The sequence below is a fragment of the Hipposideros armiger genome, unplaced genomic scaffold, assembly GCF_001890085.2.
Source record: "Hipposideros armiger isolate ML-2016 unplaced genomic scaffold, ASM189008v1 scaffold_140, whole genome shotgun sequence".
Classification (NCBI taxonomy): Eukaryota; Metazoa; Chordata; class Mammalia; order Chiroptera; family Hipposideridae; genus Hipposideros; species Hipposideros armiger.
In genome coordinates, this window is record NW_017731490.1 from 2,755,115 (window position 1) to 2,769,714 (window position 14,600).

The 14,600-nt window shown below is 37.2% G+C and overlaps 1 protein-coding gene across 1 annotated transcript in view; it reads right to left on the reverse strand.

The window, feature by feature from the left end:
- VWA8 (von Willebrand factor A domain containing 8) overlaps positions 1–14,600 on the reverse strand; it is a 315,962-nt gene that overhangs the window by 236,208 nt on the left and 65,154 nt on the right. Inside the window, 3 exon segments of the mRNA XM_019650364.1 lie at positions 8,554–8,631; positions 8,721–8,855; positions 10,750–10,881. Of these exon segments, the coding sequence (XP_019505909.1) occupies positions 8,554–8,631; positions 8,721–8,855; positions 10,750–10,881 (345 nt within the window).

Genomic DNA, 14,600 nt, shown 5'->3' on the forward strand with positions numbered 1-14,600 from the left:
GGTCCCACATGTGGGCCAGTGACACTGTGCCCTCTACAGCTAAAATGGTGAACAGCAGCTCAACCTGGAGTTGGGCTGCCGTGAGTCGCCAGCGTCGGCATAGGCTGCAGTGGGCTGCCAAGAGCCGCCGTGAGTGGCCGTCCAGTGGCCAGGAAGAGTGCAATGATAACAACAACATGGGCCAGTGAAGTGATGTCCTCCACAACTGGACTGAAGAACAAAAAGGACAGCAACTTGTCTGTTCCCCTTCCCTGATTCTCCAATGCTGTTCCCTCCCCCAATTCCCCAATAAAATATTTTTTAAAAAAAGAGAGATTTTCAATTTATCTTCTACTATAAGAACTGCAAATTAAAAGTACTCCTTAGATACCATTCCTAACTACCAACTTGGCAAACATTAAAGGGCCTGTCAGCCCTCTCTGTTGGCACTGTTAGTGAGGGTTATACCAATCCAAAATGGTATAATCCACACAGAGAAAAATTTGGAAATACCTAACAAAACTACAGATACATTTACCTATTGACCTAACAATCCCACTTCTAGGAATTAATCCTGAAGATATGCTTCTAACAAGATGAAAATACATATGCACAAGGTTATTCATTGCAACTTAGTTTGTTATTACAAAATATTGGAAACAACACAACTGACTATATGTAGCAGATCAGCTGAATAAACTGGAGTATTCAATTAATGAAATAATATGCATAGAAAGAATCAGGAGTACCTCAATGAAAAATAAAAGACAACTATCTTTAGTTTACAATTTCTATTACAAAACTCATAGAGGGTGCAGAATTTGCAAGCTTTACTCTTATAACTACACATCTATGTGCCCATGGAACAAATAGAGAATTGACAGCATGCTGTCTCTGTCTTCAAGGAGCTTATAAATGATGGGAGAGACAAACTGCTAAATGTCACCAATTCCAAGACACACACTTCTTATATTTTAATATCTCTGAAATCAGGGTACGTCTTTAATGGACAGAATCGTACAAGATTGCCGGCCACCTAGTTATCATTGCTTGTGCATGTGTGAACTTGGTTTTGTATGTATGTTTGTAGCTTAAGGGACAACTGCAATCCATGCATGTTTTAGTCAACAAATTAAAGACCAACGGAGAAAAGAATATGAGTCCTAGCTATTGCCTAAAAACATCTCTGTCAACACAGTCTGTTAAAAATCAAGAAAATGCCGATATCAAAAAAATAGCAGAATGGCTATTGGTAGCTTGGAAGAACATCCTGGAAACAATAGACAAGCACGCCATTCTTGACAAAGCACAGAGGACACAGAGAATATTACGTGAAACAGCGTGAACATCTACAACTGAAAGAAAGGGTGCTTCATCTAAAGATGAAGTTTAAAAAATAGTTCAACTTTTTACTACATTTATATCTTTCTGCATGCACAGGAGATATATGATCTAAATTAAGTCTAAATGAGTTCTTTCATTAAGAATTAAATAAAAATTCTAAGTGACCATCTTACATCATAATTTAATTCTCGGCACTTTTTACTTTTTAGTAGTACACAAAATAATGGTGTCTTACAGTTGATAGCATGTTGCACTTAATAAAATACAGTCATTATTATAGTACAGAATGATAAATGCTATCAAAAAGGACATTTAAGAGCTGCTAAAACAAAGAGGGTGTACATATAATAAAACTAAGGACTTAGAGAAAACTCAGAGATGGTGGCAGTGGAGCTAAGATTTGAAGAGCAAGCAAACTGGTCCCCAAGAGAAGGAGCGTTCGGACACCAAGAAGATGGAGGTATTAGGCAACAAGTCATGCTGGGGAAACTGCAAATTACTCCTTATGGCTAGAGTTAAAAGTGAAATGTTAGATGAATGGCTTGAGGCCTCAAACCTGGCTAAAATAGCATAGAGAGGCCAAATAAAAAAGAATACTATGCTAAACTACAGAATTTGAATATTATCTTATAAACTATGAGAAGTGATTAAAAGGTTTAAAGCAGCAAGGAAATTAGAAAGATCGGGAACAAGACAAGGATGCCCACTTCACCACTTTTACTCGGCATGGTATTAGAAGTCTTAGCCAAAGCAAGAAAAAGAAATAAAAGGCATCCAAATTGGAAAGAAGTAAAACTGTCACTATCTGCAGATGACATGATACTATACATAGAAATCCTTAAAGACTCCATAAAAAAACTGTTAGATTAATAAACAAATTCAGTAAAGTTGCAGAATACAAAATCACTAAGCAAAAATCTGTTGGTATTTTTATACACTAATAATAAAGTATTGGAAAGAGAAATTAAGAATATAACCCTGTTTACAATCACACAAAAAGAATAAAATAAGGATAAATTTAACCAAGGAAGTGAAAGATCTATATATATTGAAAACTGACATATTAAAGAAAGAAACTGAAATAGATACAAACAAATGGACCAAATAAACAAATGGTTGTGCATTGTAAGAATTATTATAGTTAAAATGTCCGCACTACCCAAAGCAATCTACAAACTCAAGTAGTCCCTATGAAAATTACAATGGTATTTTTCACAGAAATAGAACAAACAAACCTAAAATTTGTATAGAACCATAAAAGATCCGGATTAGCCGAAACAATCTTGAGAAAGAACAAAGCTAGGGCATTATACTCCCTGATTTCAAACTATATTACAAGCTATCGTAATTAAAACACAATAGTACTGACATAAAAACAGACACATGGATCAATGAAACAGAATAGGGAGCCCAGAAATAAACCCATGAATATATGGTCAATTAATTCACGACAAAGGAGGCTCTTGGAGAAGGGACAGTCTATTTAATAAAAAGTGTTGGGAAAATTGGACAACCACATAAAAAAGAATGAAACTGGGTCACTATCTTACACCATAGACAAAAATTAACTCAAAATAGATTCAAGACTTGAACATACGACCTGAAACCATAAAACTCCTACAAGAAAACACAGGTGGTAGGCTCCTCAACATAGGTCTTGGCGATGGTTTTTGAATCTGACACCAAAAACAAAGGCAACAGAAGCTAAAATAAATAAGCTGGACTACATCATACTACAAAGCTTCTGCACAGCAAAAGAAATCATCAACAAAATGTAAAGGCGGACTACTGAATGAGAGAAAATATTTGCCAATTACATATATAATAAAGGGCTAATATCCAAAATATATTGGGTTGTCGGAAAAGTCATGACGCATTTTTGCAATGAAACACATAGAAAAAATACGTCATGACTTTTCCGACAACCCAATATAAGGTAACTAACTATACATTCAGAATTAACAAACAACAGCAAAAAACCACAAACAATCCAATTAAAAAATGGAAGAGTATCTGAATAGACATTTTTCCAAAGAAGACATACAGATGGCCAACAGATACATGAAAATATGCTCTACATCATTAATCACCAGGGAAATGCAAATCAAAACCACATGAGATATGTCACACCTGTCAGAATGGCTGTTATCAAAAAGACTAGAAATAACAAGTGTTGGTGAGGATGTGGAGAAATTGGAACCCTTGTGCACTGTTGGTGGGAACGTAAATTGGTGCAGCCACTATGGAAACAGTATGGAATTTCCTTAAAAATTAAAAATAGAACTTTCTTATGATCCAGAAATCCCACTTCTGGGTATTTATTCAAAGAAAACAAAAACCTTACAAACCTTAACTCGAAAAGTTATATACTCTCCCATGTTCATTGCAGCATTATTCACAATAGCCAAGATATGAAAACAACCCAAGTGTCCAGTGATGGGTGAATGGATAAAGATGTAGTGCGCGCACATGCACACGCACAAACACACACACACGGATATTATTCAGCCATAAGAAAGAGTGAAATCTTGCCATTTGCTATACCATGGATGGACCTCAAGGGCATTATGTTAGGTGAAATAAGTCAGGCAGAAGAAGACAAACACCATATATCTCGTGTGTGTGGAATCTAAATTAATTAATTAATTATACATAAATAAACAATTTTTTTTAAATTTACAGATACAGAGAATCAACTGGTGGTTACCAGAAGTGTGGGACAAATGTGTGAATTTTCTTATTTTTTATTATTTAAATAAATTAAATCAAACGGGGGAAATTAGAAAGAACAAAATTCAGGGGCCGGCCGAGTGGCGTGTTGGTTAAGAACTCGCTTGGGATGCCAGAGGGCCCCGGTTCGGATCCCACATATGAGGGCCAGTGACACTGCCCTCTACAGCTAAGATGCTGAACAACAGCTCAACCTGGAGCTGGGCTGCTGTGAGTCCCCAGCAACGGCTTAGGCTGCAGCCCCTGCTGCAGTGGGTTGCCATGGGCTACCGTGTGTAGCCAGCAGCCACTGTGAGCGGCCGACCAGAAGCCGGTGACTGATCTGCCTCGCCTGGGAAGAGCGCAATGATGGTGCCAACTTGGGCCACTGAAGCGACGTCCTCCACAACTAGCCTGAAGAACAAAAGGACAGCAACAGCAACTTGTCTGTTCCCCTTCCCCCAATTCCCTAGCGCTGTTCCCATCCCCCAATTCCCCAATAAAAATCTTAAAAAAAAAAGAACAAAATTCAGTATTAGAGGGATGTATTGGGCAAAACTCAGGCTGGAAACAGGTGGAAAGCTTAGGAAGCTGGTGTTGATAACCTAGGTGAGAAGGGCTGAGCAGCACAAATAGCTATTATAGTAGGAACATAGAGAAGTACTGACATAAACACTAATAGAAATGTGCTAAGGTTACTCAGCAATTAAAAAGAACAAACTACAAAGCGGATGAATCTCAAGTGCACTTCATTACGCAAGTGAAAGAAACCAGACTCCAGAGGCACACACTGTTTAATTCCACTTATATGCCATTTTGGAAAAGGCAAAACTAATAGGAAGACATAAAACAGATCATTGTTTGCCAGTGGTGGGAGGTGCGGGGAGGATGATTAAAAGGGGCACAAGAGAATTTTTTGAGGTGATGGAAATGTTTTACATCTCAATCGTGGTAGTTACACAGTCAAATATGTTTGTCAAAATGGACTGAATTTTACTATATGTGAATTATACCTCAATAAACGTTACTAAAAAACCCACTGAAAACGGGATAAGGTTGAACAGAGCCACATTCATTCGCTTACGTATTGCCTATGACTGCTTTTCCACTACAACAACAGTTACAAGAGGGACCGTCTCATCCATAAAGCCGAAAATATTTACTATCTGGCCTTTTAAAGAAGTCTGTCAACCTTGTGATAAAGTGGTATCATCCATTTGTTTGGTTCTTATCCAAAAAACTCAATTGTCCCTAAAAGGAATCAAGAGGTCACAAAATGTGCATAAATGCTCTATTCAAATTATCTGGGGTCTAGAAATGAGTTGTTTTCCAAATACACTCTGAATTAAGTCTCCGAAAGGAAAGAATATTTAATCAGTTCTCAATTAACAGCCACAGAATTTTTCAGAAACTTTCACAAAAACTTCCCATTATAATCACCACATCTCCCAACTCAACCTGCTGTTTAAATTATGTATCTGTTGGATATTATTTTTTTGGTTAAAGTGTCAAGACACTGGCCTTTTATTTAAGTAATCAGCTACAATCTATAAAACTGCTTCTTTATATAACTTCTACGTAAAACAATTAGCTTTCCTGTGTATTTGAAGTGTTGATCCAAACAATTAGAGACATTATAAACTGATGTTCACTTCTCTGTTGAAGCTGGAAAATATGGATAAGAGCATTTGTGGCCTTTTTACATAAAAATAATGCACAAGCACTATGTGAAGATTTTAAAAATGTGCTGAGAGAAGATATTATACTAGCTGCCTATAAAAACTTTCATTGTATGTAAGTTGTATTGATTTCATTATTTATTTTTAAAAATGAAGAAATGTTATAAAGTATTAGTGGGCACTGGTAATAGTTACAGTGGTGACTTACAATTAGTTGGGCATAAAGTTGAATAACCTTTTCTAATGATGGTGATGTATTAGAGAGAGTCATCCATGCTCTATTGTCCCCAATATATTTGTGAAGAAACTTAATGGAGTAAAGGTTGTATTTTCTACCTTTACAAATTAATTTGTAAAATTCCTTGAGTGTGCAATTGCCACCTGCATATTAGTATTCTGAGGAAACTTATTCCATACATGGTGTAATATTTATAATTTTACAATTATAAATAACACCACAATGCATTACAATTGATCTAGTAAATTATGGCAAAGGACATTATAAATAGTAATTGGCCCTCTTATAACATGCCTCTGGTATGATAGGCAAGAAATATGAAATCATATTTAATAAAAATGTCCCATCAAATTAAGATGGGAAATTTTACTATGCTAACTTTTGAATTTTATACTGTACTAAATTTTACACTGTGATGGATGGAAATAAATTTGAAACTATATTCTACATAAAGGAGGTAAGAGACACAGCAGCAGCATTATCAAGGAGAAACTGAAGAAGACATGAGATAGATGTCTCGGTACGCCTGGGATGTGAAAAGGATTACCCAAGTCAATCATTTTAAAGTTCTTATGTGATGATGATATACACTGTTCTTCGGAAATGTTATAAAAAAGAAATTTGAAGGAGTTGAGGTAAGTAAATTCTTCGATAGCCTTATGAAGGTTAGTCTATGTGGGAAAAGAAAAATGCTCTAAGAAGACAAAAAGAATGACAAATCATAGCAGAATTATAAATCAAGAAAACAAGAAGTGCTATCAAATCACGTAGAAAGCCAGCCTCTGAGGTAGACTATAAACCACTTAAAGGAATACAGGTATCCTGAAATCTTCATGACAGAAAAGTGCAAAAAGTCAAGGCAAAGACAAGAAGCAAGTGAATAAATCCAAGACATAGAGCCGTGAAAACAAACAAGGGAATAAGAGAAGAAAAGGTATTTCCACTGTCTTTGGATAAACAGGAAGAAGCAGAGATTGTAGATTAGACAGAAGATGGAGGAAAGGATTTGGTTTGAGTTTAGCTACAGGAAGAATAGCTTAGCTGAGGAATGAAAAAGGATCCTGAGACATGTTATAGACAGTGATTACTTTCATTAGAAGTCCCTTCAACTTACTTCATCTTAAATTATGATTGGAGTTGACTTGGCTTTTAATCCAATTAGTGCTTCAACAGAAGAAAGAGAGATCTTAGATCTAGCTGTGTTTATGACAGTGTGGAAAGAAATCTGGAAATATGCCCTTATCTGGTTGTGAAAGAACAGGATAACTTGCATGTATTCAAAGCTATGAAATCACTGGCTTCAACACTAAAAAAAGAATAGCCGGTTAAAAGAATCTGACCTAGCAGTTGAGCCAAATCATTTTATAACCTATTATAAAACTTATTTTATGTACTGCCACAAATTTGTGTTAAGGTTCTGTTTTTCTTTTGCTTCATATGAAACCCAGTTCTAAAAATAACCAAGGCTAAAAATAAGGCAAAACCCACAGATTAAGTGTAGCTTTCTACATGTACAAGTAACAGGGAAATCTCTACATCTAGGAAAACAGATGCTGGGTTACTTATTCCCACTTCTATAAAAAAATTTTAAGTAGAGAATAAATATTAACAAGGATGTGGAGGAATTAGAGCCTTTGTGCACTGCTGATGGGGATGTAAAATGGTACAACTGCTGTGGAAAACAGTTTAGTGACTCTTCAAAACGTTAAATATAGAATTACAATATAATTCAGCAATACCACTCTTAGATATATATCTAAAGAAATGGAGAGCACAGACTCAAAAAGATACTTGTACACCGATGTTCGTAGTAGCATTATTTACAATAACCCAAATCCACCAACATATAAATGGATAAACAAAGTGGTATACACATGTAACAGAATATTATTGAGTCATAAAAACGAAAGAAATTTTGATGTATGCTATAACATTGATAAACACTGAAAACAACATGCTAAGTAAAATAAGCTAGAGATAAAAGAATAAAAAGTGTATGATTCTACTTAGACGAGGGACCTAGAATAAGCACACTCAGAGGGACAGAAGATAATGCAGAGGTTACCAGGGTCTTGGGGAAGGAGGACTGGGAAGTTACTGCTAAATGGATATAGAGATTCTATTTGGGGTGATAAAAAAGTTCTAGAAACAGGTAGTGGTGATGGTTACATAACAGTGTGAATGTTACTTAATGCCAATGACTTGTACATTTAAAAATGGTTAAAATGGTAAATTTTATGTTATGCCTATGTTTCCATAATAAAGAAAGAGTAATCTATTTGGTGAATACCTAATTATCTCCCATTGCTGCTAAAATCCATGTTGTTTAGTTGCCCAAATTACGATTAAACGTACTCTGTGTGGGTGCACACGCACATAAAAAGAATCTCTCTTACAAAAAAGACCCTGGCATGGTGTGCACATCAGCTATCCTAGAATGCATTTGCAAAAGCCCCCAGTAATTATAACTGCACCCCAGTTTTATTGCTATTGTAGTTATTTATCAACATCAAAACTAACAGGTCATGAGGGAAAATAGCTGTACACTGTACTGATGGTCCAAACGTTTATGTTTATAGTTTATAGTAAAAACGAACACTATACCTGATAGAGCATGATAGGTTCTATGTTGTACCCTAAGGTGTCTGCAAAGTTCTTAGCGATGACTGTTTTTCCACAACCCTACAAACGGAAACACAATCATTTAAGGGCTCAGTCAAAACAACCCAAAGTTGGGAAACAGAAGTTTGCGGTGAGGCTGCCATTCTTACTTTTCCTCCAATTAAACATATGTCCTTAACCATGTGAGACTGCATCATCTCAGCCAGTAGTTGTTTATGGCTTAAAGTCTGTATGAAACGCTCTGATGCATGAGGCTGATTGAAGGGCCTGGTCCCAGCTGGCACCTGTAATTAAAGAGAGGTAAATACAATATGCATGTTTTTTCCCCAAAATATTAGTAAATGAAAGCACATAACTGCCATTCAAAGCCCCTGTTAATTCCTTGCTCAATTCTATATTGATTTTGTATTTCAACAGAGCAACTGTTTTTTCATTCACAGATCTGATGATCATCAAACGTGCAAATCAATCATCTGTCTAAAACTAAAGCCCTCGATACCTGACATTTTCATAAGAATCATGTCATTTTTGCACCATTTATAAATTATCATGACAATATCACTAGTTAAGAATGAAACTTTTTGTCTGAATTCCAGTTTTATAAGTCCAAAATTTAAAATCAGCCCATTGGGACGCTCCAAAGTCACCCATGACCTGCTGGTTTTTAAATCCACGTCCACAGACCCTCTCCCACGCTTATTTTAGTTTACCACTCAGAAGCATCTGTTCTTAAAATCTCTCCTCCCTTCCTTCATACCTGCTTCTTTTCTTTCCCGTCTCCTCCTTGTTAGTCTCCCGGGAGCCTATCGGGAGAGGGTTTCAGGCTCTGCAGAGGACTCTGATCACACTGTACATAACATGAACCCTCAAGAACTGTAAGTTTGGAAGTGAAGAGATCAGAATGGCATTTAAGACAGATCACCCTGTGGTAACACAGCAGGCTAGCCGGACCGGGACTGCAGGCAACCAAGTTAGAAGGCTGTTACCGAAAGGAGTGAAACACCAAAACCTTGCTCAAACCTCATGCCTTCGACATACTGTTTAAACTGCCTGAAACGCCTGGTCATCTTTCCACTCCTGGACCACCGCACAACTCCTACGTCACACTTCAAGACTTAGCTCACGTCCCACCTCCTCCCTGACACTCCCGCCACTCCTCCTGACTCCTGGCATTTCTTCCTCCACCGTATCCCCACAGCCATTCAGCCCACTGCAGTCCTTCCGCATCTGCCTCTGCCCTAGACCACCAGCTTGGTGAGGTCATTCATCTGAAGGAGATAGAAGAGTGTAGTAAAAAACCATCCTGTCTAGAAGTCCCAGCCGCGGTATTTCCTAGCCAGTGAATATGGGTGATTCCACTATCTTCTTTATATCCATTTTCGAATCTATAAAATGGAGATGCTAAAACTGACCTCCAGGGTTACTGCGGGATTTAATGGCATAATGAATGCAACGAGACAAATGCAGTGACTCGTAAATCTTAATACAGAGCCCGGCTCACAGCAGACGTCATCATGTTCAGTTTCATGTATGAATAGGTATTGATAATATCACATGAAAACACACCAAAAAAAGTCTATAATTAAAGTTTGGTCTGTCACAACATGAGAAAGCAAGACTTTTCTTTCCTATATTCACTTACAATTTATTTAAGTCAGGTTTTTTCAAGCTGTGTTTCCTAGTGATAGTTTCCCATCGCCTCTCGGGGTTCTGAGGGCCCTCAAAGAAAGGGCTGGAAGACAGGGGAATCCAGCCAAGCAGGTGGAGCTCTGTGGCCAAGTATCGTTTCCTGTCCTCAAAAACCTGTTCAACTTGAACAGCTCCTCTTTCAGCTGGTCCATGTAGCTAAGATTTTATTTGAAAAGAGTGTTCCCTAACTGCTAAAATATGTTTTAAAACACTGACTATTTCTTACCAAGGACTCAGAAAACAAATGCTTTCATTGGTCAACACGATTTGATTTTCTCAGAGATCAACTTTGGCTTTCGGTAAAAGGCTATGTTTCTCCTGAACTTTTTCAGTTTAAAACATACACGACTCTGGATACATAGATACAGATATATAGATGCAATGCTACAGAGCCAAAAGAGACTTATAAGGGGATCGTACACCCAATTTATGTCCTGAAAATGGGCAGAATAAGGCACATGTTAGAAAGTATAAACCTTGGCTCATTACCTTAATGGTCACCTCTTTCTCTGCAACCTGGACAGTCACAGAAGCCTGGGAGACGTGGTTTTCAGTCATTCTCTCCACTCTGACAATCTCTTTAGGAAGCAGAGAGCTTCCTGAATCTTGGAGTTCAAAGCGCTGTAAAATTAAGGGAAAATCATGTAATTTACTTTTCATTTTAGTATTAATTTTCGATATCTGGACGATTCCATCTTAATTAGAACTGAAATTCAGTCTACGTTATAAAAGTAGAGGTAAAAAAATTAATGAGACTTTTTTTCCTATTTTTATAAATACCATTCTACTTATGCCAATTAGTACAGGTGATATGAAAATAGTCCTTAAAATTTACTAAATGACAGGAAATGGAATCACTGATCTAGTAGAATTAATGACCTAGTAGAATTTCGCAGCCTACATTTCTTGATTATCAAAAGTTCCAGTTTCCTAGAAAGTGAAGGCAAGACTCTTATTGCCATGCTAAAGTAAAACAAGACCTATATCAGTTGACGTTTTTCAATCAACTGAAGTTAAGATGTTGAAATTCATGAAACCAGAACTTCTTGCACACCGTTCTGCTGTTTGTGTGAGTGGTTAGCCTGATTACAATAAATTATATCAATCTTCCACAGGATCTAGTATAGTGCCTTCTATAGTGTAGGTTCTCAGTATTTGTCAAACTGGATTTTAAAAGCCAAGTACCCAGATTCTTCAGGTGGGCCAATCATCAATGTCCTAACACTTGGTCACACCCTCTTGCACCTGCTATTTATGTAAAAAATGCACAGAGAAAACAGCAGTAAGTATATGAAAAATGAGAATACTCATTGAAAATTAATTAAATCCTAAGGCCTACTAATAGCAGCATGTTCAATACGAAAAGTTAATTCATTTTCAGTATTTAACAGGCAGAAATAAGCCCTCCAAATCCAACCATAGAGTATTATCTCTATAGTGAGAGTTGAACCTCAATGAAAGAAAAGATCACCATTTATTCAACACAATGATACAACCACAGAAAATAGGTTTTTGAAAAGAAAATTATCTTCAACCTCCAACATTCAAAAACACAACAGCCCAGCTCAAGTCTTCATTTTGATGTCATTAAGTACTCAAGGCCATTACTCACTTCTTTCCCCAAACCTAAGAAAAATTATCTACTTGTGCTACTGTAACAAAAGAAAAGCAAGTTTTGTACTTTACACATTTTATATATGCAAATTTCTATACTATCACATAATTTGGTAGGAACTGCTTCCATGTTGAGAATAAATAACAATTATTGACATTTTAATTTCATGCAGGAAAAAAAAAGCTACAACAATGTCCATCTAACTTAATATAGGATTGATGTCAGAGCACTTATATTCCAGAAATGAACACTAATGTCTTGAACCACTTGCTATACTGGTTATGTCCTCATAAATAATTCAAGCTAAAATATTTCAGTAGAATAAAAATAGTAGGCTAGACACACTAAAATAGTAAAAGAACTCCAGCTGCAAGGTGAATTACCACTGCCGGCACAGGAAATCAGAGGGCTGTGAGTCAACGCTGGAAGCACTCGGGCCCTGGTCTTCCTCCCATGGTCTCTGTCTCCAACTTCATCATTCCAGACGCTCAGTCCAGAAAGCTTCAAAACATCCTTGACTCTTTGTCTCAACCCTACTTCCAATCCTTCAGCAGATCATATTGATTCTACCTTTAAAGTAAGGCCCAAATGCAACCACTTCTTACCAAGCTCACAGCTGGTCAAAGTCACCATCTTTCAACTAGATGACTACAACCTACAACTGGCTTTTCCCTGCTTTGGCCTCACTCTTCAGAGTCCCCTTACTACTCAGCAACCAGAGTGAGCTTCTTAAAATGTTCAGTCACATGAGACATTCCTCTGCTATAAACCTTCTAATGACATTCCCTCTCATTCAGACTGAAGGCAGAAGTCCTTTCAATGGCCAATAAAGCCCCACGTCACCTACCCTCCTTTATCTTCTGACCTCATCTCCTCCTCACCTTTCTCCACTCACTCTGTTCTGTCCCCTCACACTGTCCTCCACTGTTCACAGGACACCCCAGGTGTGCTCCTGCTTCTTACACTGGTTCTTCTCTCTGCTTCCAACGCTTTCCTCCACAACACTCACTCTCCCTCCTTCAGATATGAAATGTCACCTTTTTCGTGAAGTCATCCATTCTTCAGCTGACATACTAGATACTTGACTTATTTACTTACTTACTCTATCGATTGACTGATTCACTGTGACCCTTCACTAAAAAAATAAGCTCAGTGAAGGGAGAGACTTGTCTATTTTGAGTAGTCCTACATCTCCGACACAACTGTGCCTTGCTAATTGACTGGATGGAAGAACAGATGGAACAAATAACTTTTTTGAGTGAATAATTTAAAAATCTTTTTTCAACAAGACATCTCTGCAACATCTGAAACTTGCTGTTCCTTTCCTCTTAAAACATTCTCTCCCCATGTTCATAAGGATATTCTGTGCTGCTCTTCCTCTGTCTAATCTGAAGGTTCTTTGCCCACTGCCCAGTCCTTAAATGTTGATGCTTCAGGGTTCAGTCTTCAGGCACTATTTCCTCTCACTCTATATGCTCCTCTTGGGTTCTTCCATCCATCCCCATGAATTCAACTAACATGCATATATCACTGACTCCCAAGTATTTGTCTGTAGTATCAAAATAGCTCCAATCTGATCCATATTTTTAAGTCTTCTAGACAAACCCATTTGAGAATTGCAAATTAAAAAAGACCCCACTGTTTTGAACTATTTAGCCCCCACCCCAAATGTGCTCCTTTTCTCTTTCTCGTGTCAGTTAACGGCATCTCTATCTACTCAGTTGTCCAGGCTCAAATTCATGGACATTGTAGATTTCTCACCTTTTGCACAGCCCCCCAACACATCCTATACTTGATCAGTTAGTAAGGTCTGTCACCCCAGTTCTGAAACATTCCTCATATCCATTCAATCTCTATTTCACTGACCTAATTCAGGTCTTTATTACTTGGACCAGAGTTATTCATCACTATGCTACACTACTATAACACCAATACATTAAAATAGTTATTTATTTGCATGTGTAATGCTCCAACCAGACCACAAGTTCCTCAAGAGCAGAGATCACATCATACCCACTTCTGTATCGCCAGATTTCTGTATGCATGTCATTTGCCAAATAACGAGTGCTCAATTAATGTCTGTTGAACTGAAATGAAAACATTACATGCAAGATCCTTCCAAATTTCTCAGCAAAGACTATAGTTCACTTTATATTATCAGTGGATAAGTGGCAGCACAGCCTTTCAAGATCACCAACGGAACTTATTAATTTAACCACTGTTATCCTAGGTGCTACCTAAGAAGGACCTGGTCCTAGATGTAATCATTCCACACTGTAACAAACCCCATTCTCAAAGCATAGCAGATTCAGAATGAGGGTGTTTTAAGCATCCTTAACTAAAAGCTAGAAGTGATTTTATGACTATAGAAACATGTTTTTAGAGTATGAACATCATAAGATGAGCACCATCTGGGGAATGAAAGATAGTCCAGTAATTTTTATAGCTTGTTTAGAAAAAAAAAAAGGTGTTCTGAATTCTAGGTGACTGCATTGTCAGTAATAAGTTTTCCTTAAAAAATGGTCTAATTAAGTGATCACAGTAAAATCCAAATGGGTAGCTAATTCAAATAAACTATCCATTAATTTCTACGACAATCTACGTCAGAATAGAATTATCATTGTCGAGGAAAAGTTATTGTCTGTATATATGTATGTACCTTCTTGGTTTGCTATTATAATAGACATTTCTATTCTTTAGTTCAACATTTTTTTCCATATTCAAC